We start from the raw sequence: 25,564 nt of genomic DNA, 5'->3' as shown, positions 1-25,564 counted from the left end.
AGGGCTAATCTTCCTCAAAAAAAAAAAAGACGTTTTCAAAACAGTTTAGAGATGCATACAGAACAGCTGCCTAGAGGCAGCCCTCAGGCAGGTGGCTCTAGGAGGAAGAAGGGAAGGACTGAAGTTTGTCAAGTGGCAGTCACAACCTTGTGAGAGGGTGAGATTCTGCAAGGGCGTGGTAACTCGTTAGGTAACCAGCCAGGATCCCCCAAGCCTGCAGCGCCAGGAGCAGTCTGAGCGAGGTTGCCAGTGGCGGGTTCACGGCGGCAGGGGGCGCCCTCGCATTGGGGGACGTGGAGCATCCTCTGGCTCTGGGATGCTAAGCCAGCTCCCAGAGCGTGGCAGGGATACCAAGCTGAATCTGGGGGAGACCGAGGGTCTTCTGAGGTAGGGCTACTGCCTTTGTCGGGGAGACGCAGCTGGGCACTTGAACGTCTAGAGCCCGGCCTCCACTCCCTTGTCCTGGCGGTTCCTTGGGGCAGGTCCAGCTCGTTGATCAGACTGGGCGTCCGGAGCCCTCCTGATCCCACGCGCTCTCCCGGAGGCCTGACTTGTGCTCAGAGCTTGGCGCTGTCCCCAGCGCCACTCTGCAGAGAGGGCCCTTACCTAAAAAGAGACTTCCGGGGCGGCCCTTTCCTAAAGGAGGTGGAGGTGGCGCAGGACAGTGGGTACGGGTGGTCAACTAGGGCAGGGAGCATCAAGATGACCGGTCGCGGGGGGGGGGGGGGTGTCTCCGAGGGTACCAAAGAGAGCGGGAACGGGGAGAGGGCGTAAGAGTCTGGATGAAGCACCAGAAGAGACACTGTCCTAGGGGACAGAGAAGCCCCACACTCCCACCTGGGTATCCCCGAGGAACACCTTCCAGGGACCAGGCAGATGGCACCCAGGAGAGGGATGAGTGAATCAGGAGAGCAGGGAAGAGGCACACCACGCCTGGAGAGAGGTCCGGGGATCCAGGATGTGCAGACACCGCCTGGATGGGGGACAGTGAGGGGAGGAGAGCGAGGAATCAGAACACAAAGCCCGAAGCTGCCAGGCTGGCAGAACTGAGTGGGGAGGCGGCAGGAGCAGCAAGACCTACGCGGAGCCAGAACATCGGGGCGTGGTGCTCAGAGCAGAGGGGAAGCTGGGGACTATGTAGCGGGCCGTAGGAGAGCTGAGCGCGGAAGCCGAGCTGGGTGCGCAAGGAGGACAGGCATGCAACTGGGGAAGTCCGGGGGCGCCGAAACGCCAAGCCGGGTTCCAATCCAGGGGCAGGGCTTCGGGGTGAGGCTCCGGACAGGCGATGGAGCAATATACCCGGGGGTTCCCGCCCGGCCGCGACTCCAGTTTAAGGCGGCAGAGCAGAAGCACTGCCTGGCGGTGCCCCCGGCCCCCCCAGCTCCCTTGTTTGTCTCAAGTCCGGCCGGAACCGGCTTCGGCTCGCCGCCGGGCGGGCGGGTGGCTGCTGATTGGTCTACGCCTGTTTCCAGCCCCCACTCAGCCAATCAGTGCGCAGCAGTGTTTTCATCTTCGCGTCGGAATAAAAGGGCTGGAATAAAAAGGGGCAGAAAAGGCGCCGGCCGGGCCCGACACACATCAGTAGGAGCCAGGTGAGCCGGGTTCTGGGGGTCCGGGCTGTGGGCAAGGGTGCGGTGGGCAGAAGGCGCACGAGTAGGGACGTAGGGAGATGTGTGAATATGAGACTGGATGGATGAGGAGCCGCCAGAGAAGAGATGAGGAAGAGAGGAGGGAGGTAGAGGATGGAGGGAAGGGGGTCCACTTCCATGGAAACGGGCTAATTGCCGAGGAAACGGCCTGGGATGGGGGTCGCGCAAGCTGCTCGCGCCGCCGGTTTGAACCGGCTTCGCCTCTCCCATGCGGGGTTCGCGTGGCCGCAGCGCCTAGCGACCTAGACGGCGACCAATGGCGCCGCAGTTCCTGTGCCGCTGGGCCAATGAGCGAGCCGTGGGCGGGTCGTTCCGGAGCTCGGTGCGCTGATCTTGTGGTTGAAGGAACAGCTCCGGGAAAAGTCTCGAGAGCGGGTGGGAGGGTGCCTGTCAGGGTCCCCGAGAGTGGCAGCCCTCAGGTATGCCCATGCCTGGGTATCCGGACCTCAAGCCGCCTCCCCTGTCAGCCTCCAACCTATGTCAGTCTTGCTGGGAGCCAGGACTAATTCCACGTCCCTGAGTATGCGTTAGCTCCTTCTGCTTCTGTGCCTCAGTTTACCTCTGAGTGAGCTGAGGGAGAAGTCTCCCTGCCTGGCCGAGGCGGCTCTCCCGTAGCCGAGGGCAGACGTACGAGCCAGCCGCGGAGAGGTTGGCCCGGGGCCGGGGCCGGGCTGGGGCTTCCTTCTCTGCGCGCGCCTACAGTCCCGGCCGCGGAGGGGTGACGAGCTCCGCGCGCTGCGGCAGCGGCCGGGCTTGGCCGCACTGGCTGGGCAGGGCCGGGCGCTGACGCCGAGGTCTGTGCGCAGGTGGCTGCAGAGCCGAAGCCGGGCCGCCGCGCCGCGCCATGGCGCCCACCCTGGCCACTGCCCATCGGCGGCGCTGGTGGATGGCCTGCACGGCCGTGTTGGAAAACCTCCTCTTCTCGGCAGTCCTCCTGGGCTGGGGCTCGCTGCTCATCATGCTCAAGTCGGAAGGCTTTTACTCCCACCTGTGTACTGAGCCAGGTGAGACGGGCGCCTCGGGCTCGGGGTGGTTCCTGGAGTGGGGGCTTTGGGAGAGGGCAGGATGGCGGAGAAGACCTAGTCAGCAATGCCACCTCACGACCCGGCACCTCCCAGTTAGCAGAAGGCCCGTTTGATCGTCACCCGGCTCTGCTGGGTGCATATCCTTGTCCCGGTTTTGTGGATGAAGAAACTGAGGCTCAAACAGATCCTCTGATTTGTCCAAGGCCACCCAGCTGGGGACTGTGATAGATCTAGAAGCCCCGAGTCCAGGATGTTCTTTCCACCACCTGGGAACATTGCTGGGCTCCTCTCCTCCCGGTCCCTGGCACATCACTCGCCTCGCGGTAAACATGTTGCTGCCTGACTGTGAGAAAGAGGAACTCCTGACTTGGTGGCTGGGGTGCAGCAAGAGAGAGGAAGTGGTTTGGCCTCCACCCCATGCAAGGTTCATCTAGAATCGAGTTGTTTTTTTTAGTCAGGCCGTTATGGGGTCTCTTAAGGGCTTGTTGGATACAATTGCTTGTCTATTTTTGCTGCTTTATGATTTTCCAAAGGACATTTCCTCCCACAGGCTGTAAGAACATCTCGGTGGCCTTCTACCTCCCATGGCGGGGAGGAGAAGAGAGGCAAAGCAGGTATTTAGGGAAATGATACTAGGTCTGTCCTGTCCCTTTGCTGCACCATTGGTGTTGCTGAATACCAACTGAGGATGCTTGTCTACAAGAAATCTAACCCCCGCCCCTACCTTCACACACCCCCACTGCATTTGAGGATCCTAATTGCCGCAGGTCAGTGGGTGCAGCCTGACAGTGGGGTCCAAGTGGCTCACAACCTCTACTCTCCACCCACCCCCGCTTCCTGGGTAACCTTGATAGGAAACGTTTCCCTCTGCCCTCTCCCTGTGCCCAACAGTGGCTCCTAATAGTTGGACTCCGTAATGTCTCTCCCTGGTGCCTTTGTCAGCCAGCCCCTGCCCAGGTCCCCTTAGATGGAGCTAGCCCAAGTTTGACCCCTCAAATCGCACGACTGGCATGATTTTTCTTCCTAGAGTTCTAACTTTGGGGGAAGAGAAAGCTTTGGACCAGCTCATGCTGCCTGTAACCCCATGTAGAACCGTCCCTGTTTCCCTTCTCTGGTCATCTCAGGAGATTCCTGAGAGTTCCAGTCTCTAGGAGAGCTTTGCTGGAGAGGTTAAGGGCAGGAGAAAGGGAGGAGTTGCAGAGGCCGCCTGGGAGAGGGCAGAAAGTATATCATTTATAACCTTTAGCCTTTAGCCACTGAGAAATATTTCCTAATAGCTTAAGGGTTCTTGGCAGACCTTTCCTCACATCAGCAAGAAATCTTGGGAGATGGGAGAGTCGTTCAGACCTTGTTCCTTGAACAAGCTTTCTGCTTTGCCTAAGAGATGTTAGGAGATTAATGATTTTCTGGAAGGAACAGGTTAGAGGATTTGGCTCCTCCTCTCCCTCCCTCTCCCTTTTAGATCATGACCCTTTCTGCTTGCCTCCCTGATGGGCTCTCTCAGGCTGCACAGAGGGTTTAAAAAACGGGAAGAAACGTCATTATCCTCAGATGAAGCTTTTAGCATCTCATCCAGACTGGAGGACTGTCATATATCTATATCTATATCTATATATTTTTTTGGCCCCAGTGTGGTGTCAAAAGGCCAGATTCTAAGGCTTTTCCCCCGTTTGTCCACTGATTTATTTTATTTTATGACGTTGGCACCGTCACGCCTGGTCACTTCACTCCTGCCTCAGCCTTGCCTGCTTCCTTCATCTGAGTGGGCGGAGTCCCAGAGACTGTGCCGTCACAGTGCTGAGTTGGTGTTTAAACCTTTGAGAGGCTTGATGGTCCTTTCTATAAACCAAAGTGAAGGTGAAGGGTCAAGAGTGTGGGTTGAACATCAACTTCTTATCCCGTGTCTTTGCTCTTACCTCTAATTTTGGTTTTTCTGACTACCTAGGAAACCTGCTGACCCAGCATCCTCGCCAGGCAGGCCTGCTGGTTCCACGCAGCTTATCAGTCTGGCCTCCCCGTTCTTTGCTTCTTGGAGTCCGTGTAACCTGTTGCTTTTCAGGCCAGGAATCCCCCGGCCTTGTCTGACTGGGAGTGAGTGGAGGATTTAGGGTCAAGGCTTCTGCTTAGGCCTGCTATTTTCAAACTTGGTGGATGGCTGACTTGCAGAGAAGCAGTTGGGCCATTTATTGACTTTATTGAATTAGACTTGTAAAAAGCTGACCAGTCTATGTACGGCTGATTGAGATGCAAATTTGTCAGCTTTTTGTTGCTTTTCAGTCTCATGCTTTGGTTTGTTTGTTCCCTAAAGTAAATTTGCCTGAACCTGTTGAAAGGTTCTCAGAACTCTTTGTTGGGACTCCAGCCAGAATCCTGCCACAGACGTGGTGTTGGGTTCCAGCTTGGTGAGGTGGGAGAAGGAAAGAAAGCCCATGTCTCTCTTGCCCCTCAGCTCTTTTTGCCCTGCCCTCCAGACGGGCAGGACTTTGACAGGGCCAGGGCATTTGGGCTTTGCCTCTGCAGTCCCCCTGGTGTAGACAGAAGACCAGCTGGATTCCCGGCCTGGGAAGAACGGGGTTTTCCCAATACTGTGTCCTTTTGGCCTCTGGATGGCTGCTGTAACCACCCATGTCTGACCTCTTTCTTCATTTTCTCTGTCATTTGGTGGCCCACTTTGACAGGTCAGCTTACGGGGCTGGTGGTACCTGTGGATGTTTAATCTACTCTTTCATCTAACGTACGCCTTCAGTAAACGTTTATTTTTTATTTATTTTAAAGATTTTATTTTTCCTTTTTCTCCCCAAAGTCCCCCAGTACATAGTTGTATATTTTTTTAGTTGTGGGTTCTTCCAGTTGTGGCATGTGGGACGCCGACTCAGCATGGCGTGATGAGCGGTGCCGTGTCCGCGCCCAGGATCCGAACCGGCGAAACCCTAGGCCACCGAAGGGGAGCGTGTGAACTTAACCACTTGGCCACGGAGCCGGCCCAGTAAACGTTTATTGATGTGCTGTGCTGGGGGTATAGAGCAGTCTTGGCCCTCAGGGAGTCTGCAGTCTGCCAGCCTCAAACAAATCATCACACACAGACCTGTATAATTCCAAGTGGTGGTTGGGACTCCAACAGAGAGGCAGGTGCCAGAAGCAAGAGTGACAGTGGGGGTCTGGTTCATCTTGGGTGGGAGGGCTTCTTTGATGTTTAGGCAGAAGTGTCGAGGCTGAGGGGGGAGAGGAGAGGGCAAGAGGAGGAGAGACAGGACTGGCAAGGCAGGAGATGACTGGGGAGGTGGAAAGGGGCCGAGGCCTGCACGGCCTGGGAGGCCACTTGGGGAGACGGAGTTTTGTTCCAAAGGCAGGAAGAAGCAGTGGAGGCAGAGGGCGATGATCAGACTCACCTATTAAATTCTTAGGAATTGTTGAAAGCTTCCCACATGCTGGGCGTTAGGCAGGGTGGGGGCTATGAAGATGGGAGGTGTGGCCTCTGCCTGAGGAAGTCACAGTCCAGTCCGGCCATGGACACCAAGGCAGCCCCCAGTTCTGTGCTCTTGACCACTGCAGTCACTCTGTTTGTGGTGGCAGGGGAGCTGTACCCCTCACTGAAACAAAACAGGAGGCTGACCCCTGGGGCCCTGAGAGGGCAGAGGGGCTGCCATCACCCAGGGAAGCAGGGCCAGGGTTAGTCCCCACCAGGCTGGGCTGAGACTGCAGATGTGGACAGGAGACATTCCCAGCTGCTTGGAGGCCCTCCTTTTGTATGGTCTCCTCCCACACCTGAAGGCCAGTGATTGATAGCTTTTGAAACCCACCCTTTCACTTGATATTGCTTTTTATTGACTTTCATTGCTTTTTGACTTTTGCTTCATTTGACTTTTATTGCTTTTTATTGCTTTTTATATGACTTTTTACTTTTCCCCCTCAGTTTATTTTGCGTTAAGAGAAATAAAATTTTGTAACAACACGTAAGAAAGTCTAAAGGTTGGTGCCTACAGCCTCAGGATGTGTCACAGAGAGGAGCTGGCGCCCTCTGCCCTCCCCACCAACCCTGCCTTCCTCTTTCCCACTTCATGACCTAATTTCCCTTCCCAACATCCGCTGGCCCCATCTAGCTTCTTGGTGTTCCATTAAGGCCTTGTCCAGCTTGAGTTGGCTTTCAGGGACCTCATGAGAAGGTCTTAGGGGCAGTCCCATTCTCACTAGGTGACAGTAAGGACCACCTGGTGTTGCCCCCGACTCTGTGACAGCCTTGTAACATCTCCAGTCTCTCAGCATTTTCTTTATGACATGCCTCTAACCCAGGTGGTGCAGCGTCAGCACAGCCTGAAGCTTAGAAGTAGGAGCTTCAGGGTCCGACAGCCTGGATTCAAGTCCAGCTTCCCCATGTACCATCTATGAGACTCAGGCAGCGGCTTACCTGCTCTGAAACTCCTGGTATCCTGTGTGGAATATGGGGTGGGGTGGGAGGGCGCTAAGTGACACAGGGACAAATAGCATTGAACGCAGTGGCCATGCCACACAGGCACTCTGTGACCACAGCCAGGGGCTCGGTGCTGGCCTACCCAGGATGGCTGTCTGACTGCCTGTGTCCTGCCGCTTGTTTGCTCTGTGTCTGAGACTGACCTCTCCCTTACATCCCCCCTGCTGGACTGAGATGCTGCTTCCTGTTGCCGGATAGACTAAGGATTTGAGAGCGACAGGAGATCCTGGGGCAGGGACCATCAGCAGGGAGGTCCAGGGGCCTGGACCCGGGGAGGGGGGCTCAGTAAGCAGCTGGTCAGAGAAGGGGGCTGCTTAGGAATTTAGAGGGGCCTCCAGCCAAGGGCCCTCTGGCTCTCTCGAGCCAGTTATCACCGGACCGGTTACTCTGGAGGCTCCCCACTCCCTTTGTTTCCATGGGGTGGGGGGCCCCTCTTTGACCTAGGCATGTCAGGGGAGCCTGAGTGGGGTCACAGCACCCTCTTTTCTCCCCCGCTTTCTCTGTAAAGGTTTTGTGTGTGAGTCTTCTGTGAGTAGTGCCGAACAGTGCAGGCATTGTTTTGTTTTCCCTGCCCCTGGGTCTCCTCTGAAGCAGCCTGTTCTCGGCACACTCTGGCCACGCCAATTCCTTGCCTGTCTTCTTGGTTCACCTTCCCTGCCTGGGCTGGACTGGGCTGGGCCACTCTGGCAGCCCCCTGCGGAGGTGTCTGTTTAATAAACAGGTGCAGGGGAGGTGCAGAGCAAGCTGGGCTGGAGTGAGGGCTAGCTCCAGGCTGGGAGCAGAGGGGCACCCTGGGAGCTTGGCACTTCCTGGGTGCTTGTTTGTTTGTGTGTCTCTGGCTCACACTGGCCCAGGTGGGAGCAGAGGGAGAGGAACAGCCTGGGTGTGACTGTTTGGGCATCTGCTGGATCTGTGATTATTCGTGTGGGCTGTTTACTGCCAACAAAGCTGCTGGGCTCACTGAACGTTTAGTTCCCTCTGGGAGCTGGGGACACTCTTGTGTTGTTCCATGGACAGACAGGAGAGGCCACTGAGACTCCTCGCCCCCTGGCTCGTCTGTTGCTGGACATCACTGCCTGGAGGCAGGAGGGCACAGGGCCCTGTTGGCAGGGATTTGTTTAAGAAGAGAAGGCTGGTGGCCCAAAGTGTAAGGTCCCTGCTCCTGTGTGTAGTGGCTCTAGGATGAAAGACAGGAGGGAAAGATACCCTCCCCTCTACTCTGACCTCTCTTCTCGTGAGCCCCCCTGTCTAGTTCAGGGGTGACCAGATCTCTAAACAGTTCAAGATGTTTCTGCCCCCATCCCCACTTAGAGCAAATCAGGGAGACTGCCGTGGGTACATTGCCTTGGGATTTTATCTTCTCTCTCTCGGAGAGTAGAGTCGTGGATTTAGGGGTCCAGCTGTGGTTCCTCTCTGGGGAACCTGGGGGCAGGACACCCTGGTGCCTCTACTCGTAGTAGTGCTGCCTCAGCCCCTCCACTCTGTCCAGCTGGGGCTCCCTGCTTATAGCAGCAGACCCTGCAGCTCTCCAAGCCCTGAGTTGTTTTGTGTCCCCTAATGGCCCTATATGGCCACAGTCAGGTCTCAGAGGCCAGTGATCCTGGACCCCTGGGCTCCCTCTCTAACCCTCCTCTCTGTCGCACCTGTGCTGGTTGGCTCATATCTGCACACCACCCTGGAAATGGCTGTTGCTATGCAGAGACCCTGTCCTTCCACTTCACATCTAGTTCCTGTTGCTGCTGGTACAGCTGACACCTGAAACCAGTGCCAACCTGTGAAGCAACTCTGCCTTTCCAGAAACAGCCCCACAGCGGATGAGCAGTTCAGGCCTGCCGGCTCAGGCAGTCTGTGTGACATTCTGAGCTGGGTCCTGATGGGCTCAGATGACCCTGTTTGTCTTGCGTTTTCGCTGCCTGGGTGGTGGGGCTTCTTTTGGAAGACTGAGAGAAATCGCCGGGGTGGAGGTCGGGGTGGGAATCTGATTTGTTAGGTTTCGCTTCTGTGGCTTCAGGAGGTTAACATTGCTGGTATAATCTCCTTAAATCCTCTCTGTCTTCAGCTTGGTCCCGTATGTCCTATTTCCTTTCTTCTCTTTTGATCCTTTTGGCCATTGTGATTTGATTCTATTGTTTTTATTCATTCAGTAAACAACAAACATATGCCAGGATCTGGTTGAGGTGCTGGGGACACAGGTGACTAGAACATAGATGCTGCCCTTTAGGGCTCCCAGCCCCGACTAGACACGAATTCGTACCATCACACAGTGACGGACCTCTGCTCCCAGTTACTACATCTGGCTCTGCTGCCAGCCAGTTACAGCACTCACCCCATCCTGAGCCTCCAATACTAGTAATCATAATAATGGCAAAAACAATAACTCTCAGCTATTATTTATTAAGCACTTTTTATGCCTGTGTGAGTCCTAGAATGTTATCTACTTTTTCTTACTTATCTTCCCCAAAACTCTAGGAGGTAGATACTATTGTTATATTATCCCCATTTTACCAGTAAAGAAACTGAGATAGAGTGAGATTGTCACTTTTCCAAGGTTATATAAATAGGAAGTGGAGGAACCAAAATTGGAACCCAGAGGCTAGTTCCCACACCTCGCCCTCCGTCAACATGCCCCCAGCAGGGCTTCTTGGGCAGAAGTTGGCATATGACATGATTCACCCGAAGTGCATCCTTTTCTGTGACGTTGGGGGCAGCCCTGAGAGGCCCCGGCAGGCCTCTGCAGACCTCAGCTTTACAGCCCTGGCGCCAGAGGGCTGCAGTCCAGAGGCACGCGGTTATCTGAAGAGAGGTATTTCCTTGACTCTCCCGGTGTGACCTCGCATCTAATCAGAGGCCGCTCCTCTATCTGCAGGATTAGTCAGCATCTCTTAACTAGCAGTCCCAGAGAGGAGAGAGTTCCTCAGCCTCATTCCCAGCAGCCTGTCCCCCACCCTCCCGCCCTCAGCTGCTGCAGCCCTTTTTCCCATTGCTGTTGTCTTGGTGCCGGGTGGACTTTGGAGGGGCCGTTAAGGGCTGGGATTGCAGCACAGGCATGGCCACAGGTGACAGCCACATAATGACCCCAGCAAGAAAAATAAGAAAGGTGCATCTCAACAAGTGAAAGCAAAAAACTTTGGACTGTTAAGAAAAGAAACCCCTTTCCCAAGGGGTTCTGCAACACAGTATATGTGGTGGTTATGCTATGAAAATGTCAGGGGAGGAGGTGGCATGTGGAGGAGGTGTGTTTGAGAAGTCTGCTTGGCACTCATTCTTCTCCAAACTGGCCAAGGAGGACCAGGGCATTGCAGTGAGACCAGCGCCTTATCCTTCCCAGGTGGACTAGGGTTGGCCTCCTGTGTGCTGGCTGTAGCCTGTTTCTATGGACAGAGCTGCTGAGAAGGCTCTGGCCAGGCTGGGGCCCCACAGCCAAGGCTGGATTCTGAGGCCTACTGTTCTAGGGTACAGGGTACAGGTTACTCCAGAATGGGAATCCCAACCTGGGGCTCATGTGCTTTAAGGGATATGTGAAGCCCCTGAAATTGTGGGTAAGACTTTGTGCATTTTTTGGGACTCAGGAGCATAGCTTTCTTTATTGGGTTTGCCAAAGTGTCTGTAACTCCGAAAAATGTTAAGAACCTCTGCATTTTTGCTCCAGTTGGCTTGGGTCAGATAGACATCCAGGCCTGCTTTGGGGTAGCCTGAGTCCTCAAGGGGCCCAGAGCCAGGCCTACCATTCCCAGTGGGGCAACTCTGAATGTGCACCTACCTGTCTGATCTTTGGGAATCTCTGCTATGACCTTGTGATCAGAGTTCCCTCCCTCTACACACACAGAGAATGTCACCAACGGCACAGTCGGGGGCACAGCAGAGCTGGAGCACGAGGTGGTGAGCACGATGAATGGCTGGCTCAGCTGCAAGGCCCAGGACGAGATGCTCAACTTGGCCTTCACTGTGGGCTCCTTCCTGCTCAGTGCCATCACTCTGCCCCTGGGCATCGTCATGGACAAGTACGGCCCAAGGAAGCTCAGGCTGCTGGGCAGGTCAGTGTGGGGATAGGGGGCAGGCAGATGGACCCCTGGGCTGTATTCCCCACTCTAGGGAATCCTGGTACCTACTATCAGGTGCACTGTGGAGCTCCCTAAATGCCTGCCCAGACTTGAGATCCTACCCCATCTCCCACCAAATCAGTAGGTACTGTGATGCTTGCAGTGTGCCAATACTGCATAAAAAAAGGCACATGGGGGCCAGCCCTGTGGCAGAGTGGTTAAGTTTGCGCGCTCCGCTGCGGCGGCCCAGGGTTTCGCCAGTTCGGATCCTGGGTGCGGACATGGCACTGCTCATCAGGCCATGTTGAGGTGGCATCCCACATGCCACAACTAGAAGGACCTGCAACTAAGATATACAACTATATACGGGGAGGGGGTTGGGAACATAAAGCAGGGAAAAAAGAAAAAAAGACTGGCAATAGTTGTTAGCTCAGGTGCCAATCTTTAAAAAAAAATTTAAAAATTTAAAAAAGGGGCCAGCCCTGTGGCACAGCGGTTAAGTTTGCACGTTCTGCTTCTCAGCGGCACGGAGTTTGCCGGTTTGGATCCCAGGTGTGGACATTGCACTGCTTGGCAAAAGCCATGCTGTGATAGGCGTCCCACGTATAAAGTAGAGGAAGATGGGCATGGATGTTAGCTCAGGGCCAGTCTTCCTCAGCCAAAAGAGGAGGATTGGCAGTAGTTAGCTCAGGATTAATCTTCTTCAACAACAACAACAAAAAGGCACATGGCCCCAAGCCTGCCTGGGAGAGCCTGGAGTTGCTTATCATTAAATACATTGGTTTCCCCCACAGTCTTTGACCTTCCACCTCCATCAGAAAAAAATAATTTTGAACACATACTTCCAGTATAAGCACATGGAATTATCAATGATATATACATATGCCATTCTTAATGTTTTATATGCTTTATGATACATATACAAAAAATATAAATTAAAGTGACTGGGGCTAAAAATTATAAAATAGAAGTCCTAGTATTTCCCCTACCCCTGACCCCTTAGTGTATCATTTTGTGCAACCCTTGGGGTGTATGTCCCTAGTCTATAAAGCTCCAGTCTGCCAGACTTAGGGTCAGTCCATCAAGCAGCTGGCCCTCTCAGGCCAGTGTCCTCCCCAGGTCAGTCCCATTGGGCATGATCGTCTTGCAGGACAGTGGTTCGCAAAGAGTGAGACCTGTGACTTTGAGGGGAATGGGTGGGGGATCAGTTTCATTCATTCTTTGGAGCTTAAAAGCTGTGGTTCCCCAGGGCAGAGCCAAGTGGAGGGGATTTGGAGCTGCCACTTGTCTCCCCCATGCCCAGTGGGGTTCTGTCCATCCCCTGGCTGAGTGGGCACAGGAAATGGATTGTGCCTTCTCTCGCCTCAGCACCTTGGCCCTCTCCAGCCTGGGGATGGGAGGGGGCCGTGTGGTGTGGTGTTTCCATCTGGCTTCCGGGCTTGAGTTCCAGCTTAGCCACTTACTAGCTAGGACACCTTGGAGAAATTAGTTCTTTGTTTTTGTTTTGTTTTATTTTCCTTATCAGTAAAATGGGGTCAATTATACTCCTTAGAGTTATTGTTAAATTAATTGAAATAGTGTATGTAAATTTTCTGAAAGTATCTGCCACATAGTAAATATTCCCAAATAATAACAGCAGTATTAATAACAGCAATAATAATAAGTAAGGTACTACTTCTGCTTGTTTTTAGTGCCTGCTTTGCTGTCTCCTGCTTGCTGATTGCATATGGAGCAAGTAACCCAAAATGTGAGTATGCTTTTCCTCCACCCCTTTTTCAGGGACTGGGGAGAGAGTGCTCCCTAGAGGTGCTCGCAGGCCCGCCTGCTCAGAAAGCTGTGCCAGGCCTGGTGCTCACTGCTCGAGTTAGGCTTTTACCCAGTTCCTTATCTCAAATGGGTGGCTGAGGAAGACAGCAATTGCACCAGACAGACATCTGAGAGAAGCTCCCAGGGTATGCGAAAATCCCATCTCATCGCCAGCCAAGCCAGTCCCCAGTGGCCTCATTGATGCCAACTTGAGAGACGAGTTCTAAGAACCAGGCCAGCTGCAGGGGTGTGTGCGGAAGTTACGTCCCCTCAAGACAGCCCCGGCCAACACTTTATAGATGGCTTAGGAGCCACCTGGTCCCCATCCCCATTGAGGCGGAGCTGTTGCTTCACAAGGAGTCTCAGAACAAACACCGAAATAGGACTTGAGTTTCACCAAAATCTCAGCCAGCTCACCTACTGATTTGGGTTACCTGTATTTCTGGTTTTAGTGAAGCATCTCCTTTGGCCGCTTGCTTGCTGCTAAGGTTAGTGGAGAAAGGAGGATGGGGATGCACCTTTTGCAAGAGCCCAAGCTCTGTAAAATAGGCCAGAGAAGGGCGGTGAGGAGGAGGCTGTTCCAGCTCTGAGGGGTCCGGCACCAACCCCTGAGGGCTGGTCGTTCATTCAGCCTGCATTCGCTTCCTTGCCAGGCGCCGGGCCAGGCCCTGGCCTCCCTGAAGCTCAGCTGTGGTTGCTGCTTATGAGCTTATGTTTCCTTCCAGCTCTCTCTGTGCTCATCTTCATCTCCCTGGCTCTGAATGGCTTTGGTGGGATGTGCATGACTTTCACCTCATTAACTGTAAGTATCGATTTTTTTTTTTTTTAAGATTTTATTTTTCCTTTTTCTCCCCAAAGCCACCCGGTACATAGTTGTGTATTTTTAGTTGTGGGTCCTTCTAGTTGTTGCATGTGGGATGCCGCCTCAGCGTGGCTTGATGAGTGGTGCCATGTCCTCGCCCAGGATCCGAACTGGCGAAACCCTGGGCCACTGAAGCAGAGCACGTGAACTTAACCACTCAGCCCCGGGGCCAGCCCCAAAGTATGGATTTTTTTTAAGGAGCTCTCTAGTTCAGGAATCTATGTGTGAATTTGAAGCAGCTTTTATTGGCCTCCATTTCCTTGCCTTCCATCCACCTACATGTGTCTGGACATTCAAGCACTAGTGTGTTGCTGGTGGTGAAGTGGCAGCAAAGCCAATCGCAGCCTCCCAAGCTGGGGAGGTGCTGAAGGCAGCAGAGCACAGTTCTCGGAGCGGGCCCGGCCCCTGCCTGCTGACCTGGGTGCTGAGGAGGCCAGCTCTCCAGCTCTGTGTCCAGGGAGCACAGGAGCAGGGAGGAAGAAGCTGCCTCCCACTTTCTTTGCTCTTATTTTCCATGGCATCTCTGCCTAACATGCAACCTAAAAACAAGCCTCCGTTGGAATCGCCGCGGCCGCTAACTGTTGCCTTTGTCCAGAACTGAACTTGAAACCCAGGGGAGCACGTACGCTGCTCTCTTCTTGATTTTCTAAGTGCCAGGACACAGAGCCCTTCTGGGGAGGGAGATGCTTTCTCGAGAGGCTGAGCACCCCCTTGTCGGTAGCACCAGGAGCACCACAGGATGTGCTTCTGTTGAGGTGGGAGAGGCTGCGGGAAGGTCCAGGTAGAAAGAAAGAAAGTCGAAGAATGCCGTAAACGTCTCCCCCAGGGAAGAGGGGAGCTCTCTGCAGGCTGGCCCCTTAGGCAGGGGTGCCTTTCAGAGCTGGGAAAGAAGTGAGAATATTGGGCTCTTCAGAGAGATTTCTGTCCAACAAGCAAGTCTGGCCTGCCTCAGTTTCCCCATGAAAAAGCTTCTATGACAGAATACCTACCATCGCTGTTCACAGCGCACTCTGGTTTCTGGTTTTCCTTTCCACAAATGCATCAGGGGCCATGCTGTTGAGGGGCCCTTGTTTAGTCTGAGGCCCCTTGTTTAGTCTGAGGGAGCCCTGGGGCTGGCTGGTCTTGTAAGGAGCTTGAAGAGGTGCTGGCATCTCCTTGACCCCTTGCCTGCAGGCCGTGAGCCAGAGGCGAGGCCAGGCCTGGGGTCTCTTCTGTTCACCCCTCCTACACTTCACCTTGTTACCTTCGTCCTGGTGGGAAGGAGTAACTGTCTGGGTCTAGGTCCTTGGAGGTGGAGTTCAGTGGAGTCTGTGTTGGGTGAGAAAGTACAGCGTGGAGCTGTGCGTGCTTTGCTCGGTGGGTAGGCAACATGTACAAATCTGGGGACTCTGGTTGCCCTGCCCCTGGTGGTGTGAGAGAGATTTACTTTGTCTTTTGTGCGTTTTTATTTTTATTTTTTTAACCAGGTACATTTTTTAAGAAACGGGTATATCCCCCTCCCTCTCAAATTCCCAGAGGAAAACAAATGTCAAAACTGTAAGAAGTTCAAACTGTCGAAAGTACACAGATTCCTCTCAGTTGTGTCACTTGTGAGACAGACAGTAGTCATGATTCTGTCTGCTCTTTGATGGCATTAAAATGACCAACTCTTTCGTCAAAATGAAAAATAAAAACTTGGCATCACCTCCAGTATTTTAGTCTTTCTATGCCTGTGTAATGGCAGTTACGGATTTTGGGATGAAAGAAAGAGATGGTCCTTGAGCTTGAGAAATTTATGCTCTGAAATACAAAAAGATGCTTTATTATAATAAAGCATAAGACAAATGGGTGAAAACCACCATACTGTAAATCCCTTTTAGGAAAACCTTTAAAATGAACTCATCCAAGAAACCTTTAGACAAGGTTAGTAAACCCATAAGGATTCTTTTTCTTTTCTTTTTTTTTTTTAATGATTCTGCAACAAAAATGTTTTTATTTTAAGAAGTCAGTACTTTAGAAATATAAAGTATAGACTGTAAAGTCCTGTGTGTACCTTCGCCAGTTTAGAATATGTCTCTTCAGTATTTCTAAAAATCTGCATATACCAATGTTAATTCTTTTTTAAAGAAATACAGTTACAATTTGCATTTTTCACTTAACAATGTGTCTTTTACATCTTTTCCTACCAGTCCTTAGAAATCTACCTTATTTTAAACTCTAGAGATCCATCTCATTCTTAAACAGTTCCATGTTATTCAATAATATAGAAGTACCATAATCCATTTACCCAGTTTCCTACTAATGGACATTTGGGTTGGTTTCCAATTTTTCTGATTTACTGATGCTGCTGAGGTAAACATCCCTGTACATACATTTCTGTAAAATAAATTCCTGGAAGTGGAGTTGCTGGGCCACAGGATCCGCATGTTTTAAATTTTAATATAGGGGCCGGCCCGGTGGCACAGCGGTTAAGTTCGCACGTTCTGCTTCTCGGCAGCCCGGGATTCGCTGGTTCGGATCCCGGGTGTGGACATGGCACTGCTTAGCACACCATGCTATGGTAGGCGTCCCACGTATAGAAAGTAGAGGAAGATGGGCACGATGTTAGCTCAGGGCCAGGCTTCCTCCACCAAAAAAAAAAAAAAAAAAAAAAAGGAGGGCAGTAGTTAGCTCAGCGCTAATCTTCCTCAAAAAAAAAAAAAAATTTTTAATATAAACCATCAAATACTCTTCCCAAAATACTATCCTACCAGCATGTGTTAGAGTGCCTCCTTCTCCACACCCCCTCCACACCCTGTCATTAATCTTTTAAACATTAGTCAGTTAATCTGGTGGAAAATGATATACCACGATTTAAAAAACTTTTTCTTTAATTATTAATGAGACGGAGCATCTTTTCACCTCTTTTTTGTGGTCATTTGAGTTTTCTTTTGTGAACTGCTTCTTTGTGTCATTTGTCTATTTTTCTACACGCTTGTTTATCCTTTTTTTAGTGTTTTATAAGAGCTCTTTCATATGCAGAGAAAGCTTAGCTCTCTTTCTGAGTGAGCAAGCCATCATCTTACTGCAGGGTTTCCAGGCCTCTAGGTGGCCCGTGAATACGCTTCAGGAGAGCTGTGGGCCGCCTGCAGATCAGAGGCAAGCCAATTCGTGTGTGTGCTGCACAGGCACATTTTTCATGGGAGGGTCCTTTGCTTTCCTCAACCTCTAATAGGCCTGTGTGGAGGCCCCAGCGTTCCTGTTACAGCTTCTCACTCTCCCGGGGCGGGGGGGGGGGGGGGGGGTAAACGACTCTGTGGGCCAAATAGTGACCAGACAAGAAAACCATCTGATCGAGCACCTAAAGTGTTTGGTTAGCAGGGACCTGTTTAGTGGAGGCCAGTGGCTTGTCCTCTAAGGTCCCCAATCTTGGGTCTAGAGCAGGAGTTCACAAACTGCCGCCCCCAGTCCAAATCCAGACCACGCGGCTTTGTAAACAGGGTTTTATTGGAACACAGGCATGCCCACTTGTTTACCTGTTGCCCATGGCTGTCTTGTGCTGTAGGGCGGAATGAAGTAGTTGTGGCAGAGACCACATGGCCTGCAAAACCTAAAATATTTACTATCTGGCCCTTCACAGAGTTTGACAACCTTTGGTGTAGAGGCGCCAAGAGGCTGCTCAGTCACTGTTCCCCATGGAAAGGTAGAGGATGACCACCCTCTCGCCCCTACGCCCTGCTGACACCCCTTCTAGTTACCCAGGCCAGCTCTCTAAGCGCTGTTTTTTTTTTTAAGGTGTACTTTTTGGTGAGAAAGATTGGCCCTGAGCTAACATCTGTTGCCAGTCTTCCTCTTTTTTCTTTTTTTTCTCCCCAAAGCCCCAGCACATCGTTGTGTATCCTAGTAGTAAGTCATTCTAGTTCTTCTATGTGGGACACCGCCTCTGCATAGTTTTTTGAGTGGTGTTAGGTCCGCACTTAGGATCAGAACTGGCGAAACCCTGGGCCGCCAAAGAGGAGCATGTGAACTTAACCATTTGGCCACAGGGCCGGCCCCCTCCAACCACTTTTTTTTTTTTTTTTTTGAGGAAAATTAGCCCTGAGCTAACTACTGCCAATCCTCCTCTTTTTGCTGAGGAAGACTGGCCCTGAGCTAACATCCATGCCCATCTTCCTCTACTTTTATACGTGGGAAGCTTACCACAGCATGCCAAGCCGTGTCACGTCCACACCCGGGATCCAAACCGGCGAACCCTGGGCTGCCGAGAAGCGGAACGTGCGCACTTAACCGCTGCGCCACTGGGTGGGCCCCACCAACCACTTTTTAAGTCATCTTTCCTCCTCTACCCCGACCGTGGCCTGATGGATCCCTCGGACATTCCCCTGTCCCATGAGGCCTCTGATGAGGCTCCTATGGCTGCTCCTCTCCAGAGCCGCCCCTGAAAGGAGAGTGAGAAGCAGGTCAGCGAGGACAGGGCTGGAGCTCTTGGGCAATGTGCTGGGGCTGGCCGAGGCTTCTGCTGAGCAGAGCTGAATCTCATTCTGACGTAGCCCAGGCCGTTAAAAAGCAGAACTGTCAGGATCGGCTCCCAGAGACGCCGAGCTAGCAGCACAATGGCACTTTCTGTTCATGTCTCCCACCCGTGTTCTAATTTTGGGGACAAAGGAGTCTTCAGGGTCACCTTTTGGAGCTTCCTAAATCAAAGCTCCTGTACCCACTTTGGGGCCATGGATAATCACTCCATGATAGCCTGGGAATCTGGGGAGAATGTGTTGCCATGGAAACCTTAATTTGGGGCCTTTCTGAGTCCCAAGGGGTTTTATGTTGCATGGGCTGTGGTATAAATAAAGATGACCAGGGGCTGTGAGCTGTTACCCCCATTGGTGGAGAGGGGTCCCCACGTTGGCAAAATGCCTTTTCCCCTCAGGTCAGGACGAGACAGCCAATGGGGCTCCCTACAGAGCCTGAGAGGTCTGTCCTCATGGGGGATCCTTTCCTCCAGAGTGGAGGCTCAGAGGGGCTGGGGGACATCCCATGCCAGGTGGGCTGCCAGACACCCAGAACTGGCTTTCTCAGGCCTCTGCCACAGACAGTCTGGGCTGGGCGATGTGACATCCTCAGAGGAGGGTGCCAGGTGCCTCCACAGGTTTAGAGCACTCCTCGATGGGCTGAGCCTCAGCCTCCCCACTGGACATCTGGACAGCACACTTTGGTCTGTTTGCTCAATGCCTTGAGTTTGTACAACCCTTTAACTCGCTTCATCGGCTGGAGCGCAAACACCAGCCGGCGGCTGACACCGCATCTTTGGGCCGCCACCCTGCGCAATCCAGGACCGGGGTTGCTTAGAGATGGGGGCAGATGCCGCCAACATTGTGAACGTATCTTTTCCACTCCATTGCTCTGAGCCCTGTCAGTGTGGGCGGGATGGGGAGTTCTGAGCTGAAAAGTGATTACAAAATGTTGCCAGGCTCCTTAGTGAAAAATTTCTCTGTGGGCTGTTCCTATTTGATTCACCGCAGTCTGACTTTGAACCTGAGCAAGAGACAATCCCATGGGAGCTGGGATCTGAGTTTGAAGAGAACAGAATGGATATCCCTCTCGAGATACCTGAGTGAAGGGGGATTTGGGATTTAGCAGTGAAGCAGATTCCCCCAGTGGTGGGTGGGAGTTTGGCATTCCTGCCCAGCTTCTACAGCCAGGAGAGGGTCCCCACCTCCAGCAGCCCGACCAGCTCTCCGGGAGCCCAGGTGCCGGGTGAGCAGGACTCTTCCAAGTGCCCTGAGCCGCTTCTGCCTCTTGGGTTCTGTCCTTGGGTTTGGTGCCTCGAGAACCCAGAGCGGTCAGCTGATCGCCATTGGCCTTGGAAAAATCCACCCATCAGAGGGTTCCGCCTCATGAACTGCTCCAGCCTGTGACACGCTCAGTACGTTTGGGGTGGATGGAAAGTGTAGCGGGGCCATCGACAGGGCTGGACCTGTTGGGGGGTGGAGTCCCTCCTCCCCACCCCTTCCGCAGTGAAGCAGAAAGGTGACCACAAGGACCTTCTCCTGGCAATGAGTGCTTCAAGCCACCTGGTTGTTTGGGGTTAGGAAATAGCCCAGCTTTGCTGAGTCCGCATGTCCAGACTGGTACCTGGATCCTGGCCTGTACAGGTTGTACAGAGCTCTAGGTGTGTACTCCAGCTGCCTGAGGACAAGGCTTACCTCTGGGAAGGGGCTTTGGGGCATCTCCCCCAGGGCCAGGGATGTGCCCCCAGCTAGTGGGCCCGGGAGACGACGGATGTGGAAAGTCAGCGCCAGGGGGCTAAGCGGTGGCCCTTCTGTCCCTGTCTGCCAGCAACCCCAAGGCCTGTCTTGGGGTCCCCTGGTAGGGAGGCACCTTAGAGAGAGTCCTCCAAGGATCACAGCCCACCCTCACTGCCCCGGAGCCTCGGCCTCTGGGGATCTTGTCCAGTAGCCGGGCTCTGTGGCCAGAACTCTGGGGAGGGGCCGCCTGCAGCTGCTGTTTTCTCCTCTGGGAAGGTCACACGGCCGGGGCCTGTTTACAGTGCAGCCAAGGGGCCAAGAGAGTGAGTCACCACGGCATCCCCATGTGAGCCAGCCGGCATGGAGGCAGGTCTGCCCTGCGAGCCCACTCCAGCCCTAACCCTGCAGAGACAGCAAGGGTGGCCAGGAAGCACCGAGAGCCAGAGGAGGGGGCCTGCGCTCCCCACCAGGGAGTGCACTTGTGCATCCAGAGTCAGGAAGCTGCCTCTGCTGAGTGTGTTCCCTGGCATCTGTCATTGCAGTGCGGCTCCAGCTTCCTACTTGGCAGCGGAGCTGGTTCTTCCCCCTCGAGCCAGCCCTCGAGGCTGCACTAGGGCACTCTGCTCAGTACTCAGCCTCACTCCATCACCAGGGCTTCTGAGGAGCCATTATGTGCAGTTGAGGTCAGGCGGAGGCAGAGTGAGGGAGGGAGGGAGGAGGGAGGAGGGACGAGGGATGTGGAGAGCAGTGGGGAAGGAGACTCAGACCTGAAGATGAAACGGGAGAGTCTGCAGGCAAATGTAAGTCCACTCGATGGTGTGGCCCTCGACCCCGGGGAGGTGGGCCAAGGAAGGTCAAGGGGAGGGAAGGGGGCAAATAGGTGTAAGAGGAGCATCCGAGGGGATGTAAGAGATCTCTAGTGGGGAGAGCAGACGGAATGCTTGATAAGGAACACACAGAGGCATGAGAGGTGGGGGTAATTGCCTTGGGGCCCAAACTGAAGTGTGTACCCAACAGCCACACAATCTTTCCAAGAGCAGAGGAGCCCAGTGGCTGTGCACATAACCTTGACCTGCTTTGAATCCCAAATTTGACCCTTGCCAGCTTGGGGGAGACCCTTGAGTTTTCTCATCCTTAAAGATTTATACCCATTAAATGAGGGTAATAAATGACACGTGCCTTGTAAGGTTGTTTTGAGGGTTTTTAAGATAATACATAGAGTAGGTATTAAAAATAGTTGCTGTTATTATAATAATACTATTATGTAATACTATATTACATAATGGTATTATTATATTAATATAATTATGCTATATTATTATATATTATTACTTAATAATAAGGGAAAGCCTGTGATCAAGCTGTTCCTGGGCACAGCAAGTAGGGGAAATCTCTGGCAGGCATGACAGCTTTGAGAGGAAGGGAAGGAAGCAGCCTAAAGGATAAAACACAATTAGTATTAACATTTAAGAAATAATTAATGTCCACAGGGAAACCTCCTGTGCTAGCTATTCATTTGTGACCACACATTGACTTACTGCCAGGATGTTTATGCTTTGAGTTTCATTGGTCAAGGTCATCCTTGATGTTCTTTTCAGAGAAATTTCATCTAACACAAATGCTAGGTAGTTCCTGAAAGCTGAAACACACTTTGACTACCTATTTAAATACTACTATTGGTCAAAAAACGCCATGAACTAAGAAGGATAAAGTAGGAAAATGTACTTGTAGTATATGGACAAACCTTGACTATCTTTAATATATAAAGAGCCTATACAAAATCAATATCAAAAGATTAACATCCTCATAAGGGAAAAGGAGAAATGAAGAATATAAATGACTGATTTTAAAAATTGTAGAAAAATGTTCAAAGTCATTAGTAATCAAATAAATCTAAGTTTTTTTCAATTTATTTTTTTAATCATGGAAAGATTTAAATATGGTATTAGGGAAAATAGTCTAATGAACCCTATGTACCCATCTTGCAACTTCAACAATTATGAACTCATGACCAGTCTTGCTTCATTTCTACCTTCACCCACCAACCAGATTATTTTGAAGCAAATATCAGTGCTTGATTCATTTCATCCATATACACAAAGAAATGGATTTTAAAATAACAAGAATATTGGTGAAGTGGCAGATTTTTAAAATAATGATAGCACACAACGTTGAATTGGCTGCAGTGAACGAGACACTCTACTATGCTGCTGGGGGGAGTAGCAATTGGTGTGAATTTTCTGGAAGGCAGTTTGGCACAGAGTATCACAAAAACTTAAAAATGTGTATTCTCTTTTTCCTAATGATTCAACTTTTGGGAATTTACCTTAAGGAAATAATAGCTATGTGCACGTATGTTTATCTTTAAGAATGTTCATTGAGGGGCCGGCCCAGTGGCGCAGCAGTTAAGTTCGCACTTCTGCTTCAGCAGCCCGGGGTTTGCTGGTTCAGATCCCGGGTGCGGACATGGCACTGCTTGGCAAGCCATGCTGCGGTAGGCATCCCACATGTAAAGTAGAGGAAGATGGGCATGGAGGTTAGCTCAGGGCCAGTCTTCCTCAGCAAAAAAAGAGGAGGATTGGCAGTAGTTAGCTCAGGGCTAATCTTCCTCAAAAAAAAAAAAAAAAGAATGTTCATTGAAATGTTATTTAAGATAAAAATTAAAAGGACCTGAGGTCCAACATCAGAGAAATGGTTGTGTAAGTTATAGACCATCCAGATAAAGAAATAACAGGCAGTGGTTACAAATTATGTTAAAGATGAATACAAAATTAGAAAACATTTATAATATATCAAGTAAAAAAGAAAAGTTTATAAACAACATGTAGCATATGATCCCAGTTTTGTTAAAAAGTTACAGGTATTCATAGGAAAAAGATTAAAGGGAAATACATCAAAAGGGTAACATGACTGTATTGCAGTGATTTTTATTTTATTCTTTCTTCACGTGTTCTTTGTACCAAATTTGTGTGTGTGTAAGGAAGATTGGCCCAGAGCTAACATCTGTTGCCAATCTTCCTCTTTTTTTTTTTTGCTTGAGGAAGATTGTTGCTGAGCTAATCTTCCTCTGTACTAATGTTCTGTACCCATCTTCCTCTATTTTTTATGAGGGACACCACCACAGTATGGCTTGATGAGCGGTGTGCAGGTCTATGCCTGGGATCTGAACCCATGAACCTCAGGCTGCTGAAGTGGAAAGCGTGAACTTAACCCTTATGGCACCAGCCCAGCCCCCCCAATTTTTTCAATGGATATGCTTTGCTTTTCTAATCAGGAAAAATAATCATAATTTAAAATACAGGATGTAGGTGTTGGTGGGAGGGCTGGTTGGATGGTTTGCCTAGGAATGGGCCTGATGTGACCAAAATAACATGTTGGGATTGCTAAGAATGTTCCAGGCAGGGCAGCAGAGAGGGCAGTTGGAAGGCCACTGCCCTTGTCCAGGCATGAGGGCAAGGGCCTCCTCCATGGCAGATGGAAGGTCAGTCTCCTCTTCCAGCTCCCTCTTGCTTCCTGTCCTGGATCTAGTTCTGGGGAGAAGCCTCCGGAAGATCAGGTCAGGGTTGTGTGCGAACTCCAAAGGCCTGTTGTGTTGGCCTCTAGCCTGGGTTTAGTTAAAGCAAACTTGACCTTAAGGTAGGACAAGGGCTAGCTAGCAAGCTGGAGTATCCCCTAGCTCTGTCGGGAAGTTTGAGCCACTCTGTGCCCCGAGGTGACTGCAGCGACAGAAGTGTTCCCTAGTTTGGCTCTGTACCGAGTGACCTTCTCTCCACCAGGCTCTGGGCCTCCATCTGCTCTTCTCTTTGGGTTCTGAACCCTCTTTGACCCCTTTCTTCCTTTACCTGCCCTGGTTAGATGGCATCCCAGGCAGGAAGAGTTCTCTCCTTCCATACAAGCAGAGCTAATCTTTAGATTCTCCCTGGGGCGGATATGGCCCCAGAGATGCCTCCCCTGTGAGGCTGCCTTGCCCGGGCAGCCAGCGTGGAGCAGCCCGAATATGTGAGCTTGGGAACTGAGGCATGTGCTTTGAACCACAGCATTCCTGGGAGGCAGGTGTGCAAAGAGTAAGACTGGGCTCCTTTAGAGCTCACCTTGGTGTGCCTGGCACACATGAGCACATCACATTTCCTCTGGCTCCTGCTAGGGGGAATTTCCGTGTGCCCCTTGTGCCCTTCTGACCCTCCCTGAGAAGCCTGAGTGGACAGAGGGTCCCCTCTACGTAGAGGCTGAAAGAAGCGCCCTTTGTGTGCTGGGAATTCTTTGGGAAGCCTGGATGGCCACCCTGGCGCCATGCCATAAGATGGCTTAGCTGGCCATGCACTACAGGTTTATTCGTCTTCCTTTTTAATCCTGGGATCTCAAAACATCTTAAGTAACTTATTCATGGTTTTCAACAGTGATATTGAGACATAATTCACATACCATATAATACACCTAAAGTATACAATTCACTGGTTTTTGGTATATTCACAGTGTTGTGCAGTCATCACCATAATCAATTATATCACCCCAAATAGAAGCGCCATACCCATTAGCATTTCCTCCCTGTTTACTCCCAGCTTCCTCTTCCTCAGCCCTAGGCAACCACTAATCTATTCTCTGTCTCTACGGATTTGCCTATTCTGGACATTTCATGTAAATGGAATCATGCACTTTGTGGTTTTTTGCGACTGGTTTCCTTCACCTAACATGTTTTCAAGGTTCATCCATTTGTAGCATATATCAGTATTTCATTTCTTTCTATGGCTGAATGTTCCATTGCCACATTTTGTTTATCCATTCATTTATTAATAGACATTGAGGTTGTTTGCACCTTTTGGATATTATGAAGAATGCTGCTATAAACGTTGACTTACAAGTTTTTGTGTGGACATTGTTTTCATTTCTCTTGGGTGTACACCCAGGAGTGAAATTTCTGGGTCATATGGTACCTCTGTGTTTAACTGTTTGAGGAACTGCTCGACTGTTTCCCACGGTGGCCGCACCATTGTACGTCCCCACCAGCAGTGTGTGAGGGTTCCAATTCCTCTGCATCCTCACAACGTTTGTTATTATCTGATTTTATTTTTTATTATAGCCACCCTAGGGGGTATGAAGCAGTATCTCATTGTGGTTTTGATTTGCATTTCCCTATGATCAGTGATACTGAGTATCATTATTGAGTATTCTCATGTGCTTATTATTGAGTTATAGGAGTTCTTTCTGTGTTCTACATACATGTCCCTTATTAGATATATGATTTGCAAATATTTTCTCTCTTCTGTCTTTTCATTGTCTTTTCACTTTCTTGATGGTGTCCTTTAAAGCACAAACGTTTTTAATTTTTATCATGTCCCTTACTCGTTTTTAATTGTGGGGAACACAGGGAGAGCTGGTAAGGGGCAGGTGTGTAACCAAGTTCAGACTGCCTCCATTCAGCAACAGTGGATTGGTTGCAGGTAGCCATCACGTGTTTCATGTTTGATAAAACGCGAGAATGATTCCAGAGAAATCGGGGAGGGGAGCGTAGAT

General features: G+C 51.2%; 1 protein-coding gene across 16 annotated transcripts in view; it reads left to right on the top strand.

Moving 5' to 3' along the window:
- Nucleotides 1–929: 929 nt before the first annotated feature.
- SLC43A2 (solute carrier family 43 member 2) overlaps nt 930–25,564 on the top strand; it is a 42,805-nt gene continuing 18,170 nt past the window's right edge. For 2 of the 16 annotated variants that reach the window (XM_070562888.1, XM_070562885.1), the window contains exons 1-5: nt 930–1,592; nt 2,456–2,653; nt 10,969–11,176; nt 12,874–12,929; nt 13,714–13,790. In XM_070562888.1, the coding sequence (XP_070418989.1) occupies nt 2,494–2,653; nt 10,969–11,176; nt 12,874–12,929; nt 13,714–13,790 (501 nt within the window). In that variant the 5' untranslated portion in view covers nt 930–1,592; nt 2,456–2,493. Of the gene's footprint in view, nt 1,593–1,953; nt 2,298–2,455; nt 2,654–6,968; nt 7,097–10,968; nt 11,177–12,873; nt 12,930–13,713; nt 13,791–20,378; nt 20,854–25,564 lie in introns of those variants that run through there. The other 14 variants (XM_070562884.1, XM_070562881.1, XM_070562886.1 and 11 more) reach the window with 13 other exon arrangements.

This window comes from Equus przewalskii, chromosome 10 (assembly GCF_037783145.1).
Source record: "Equus przewalskii isolate Varuska chromosome 10, EquPr2, whole genome shotgun sequence".
Lineage (NCBI taxonomy): Eukaryota > Metazoa > Chordata > Mammalia > Perissodactyla > Equidae > Equus > Equus przewalskii.
This window is presented reverse-complemented; position numbering and strand designations above follow the sequence as displayed.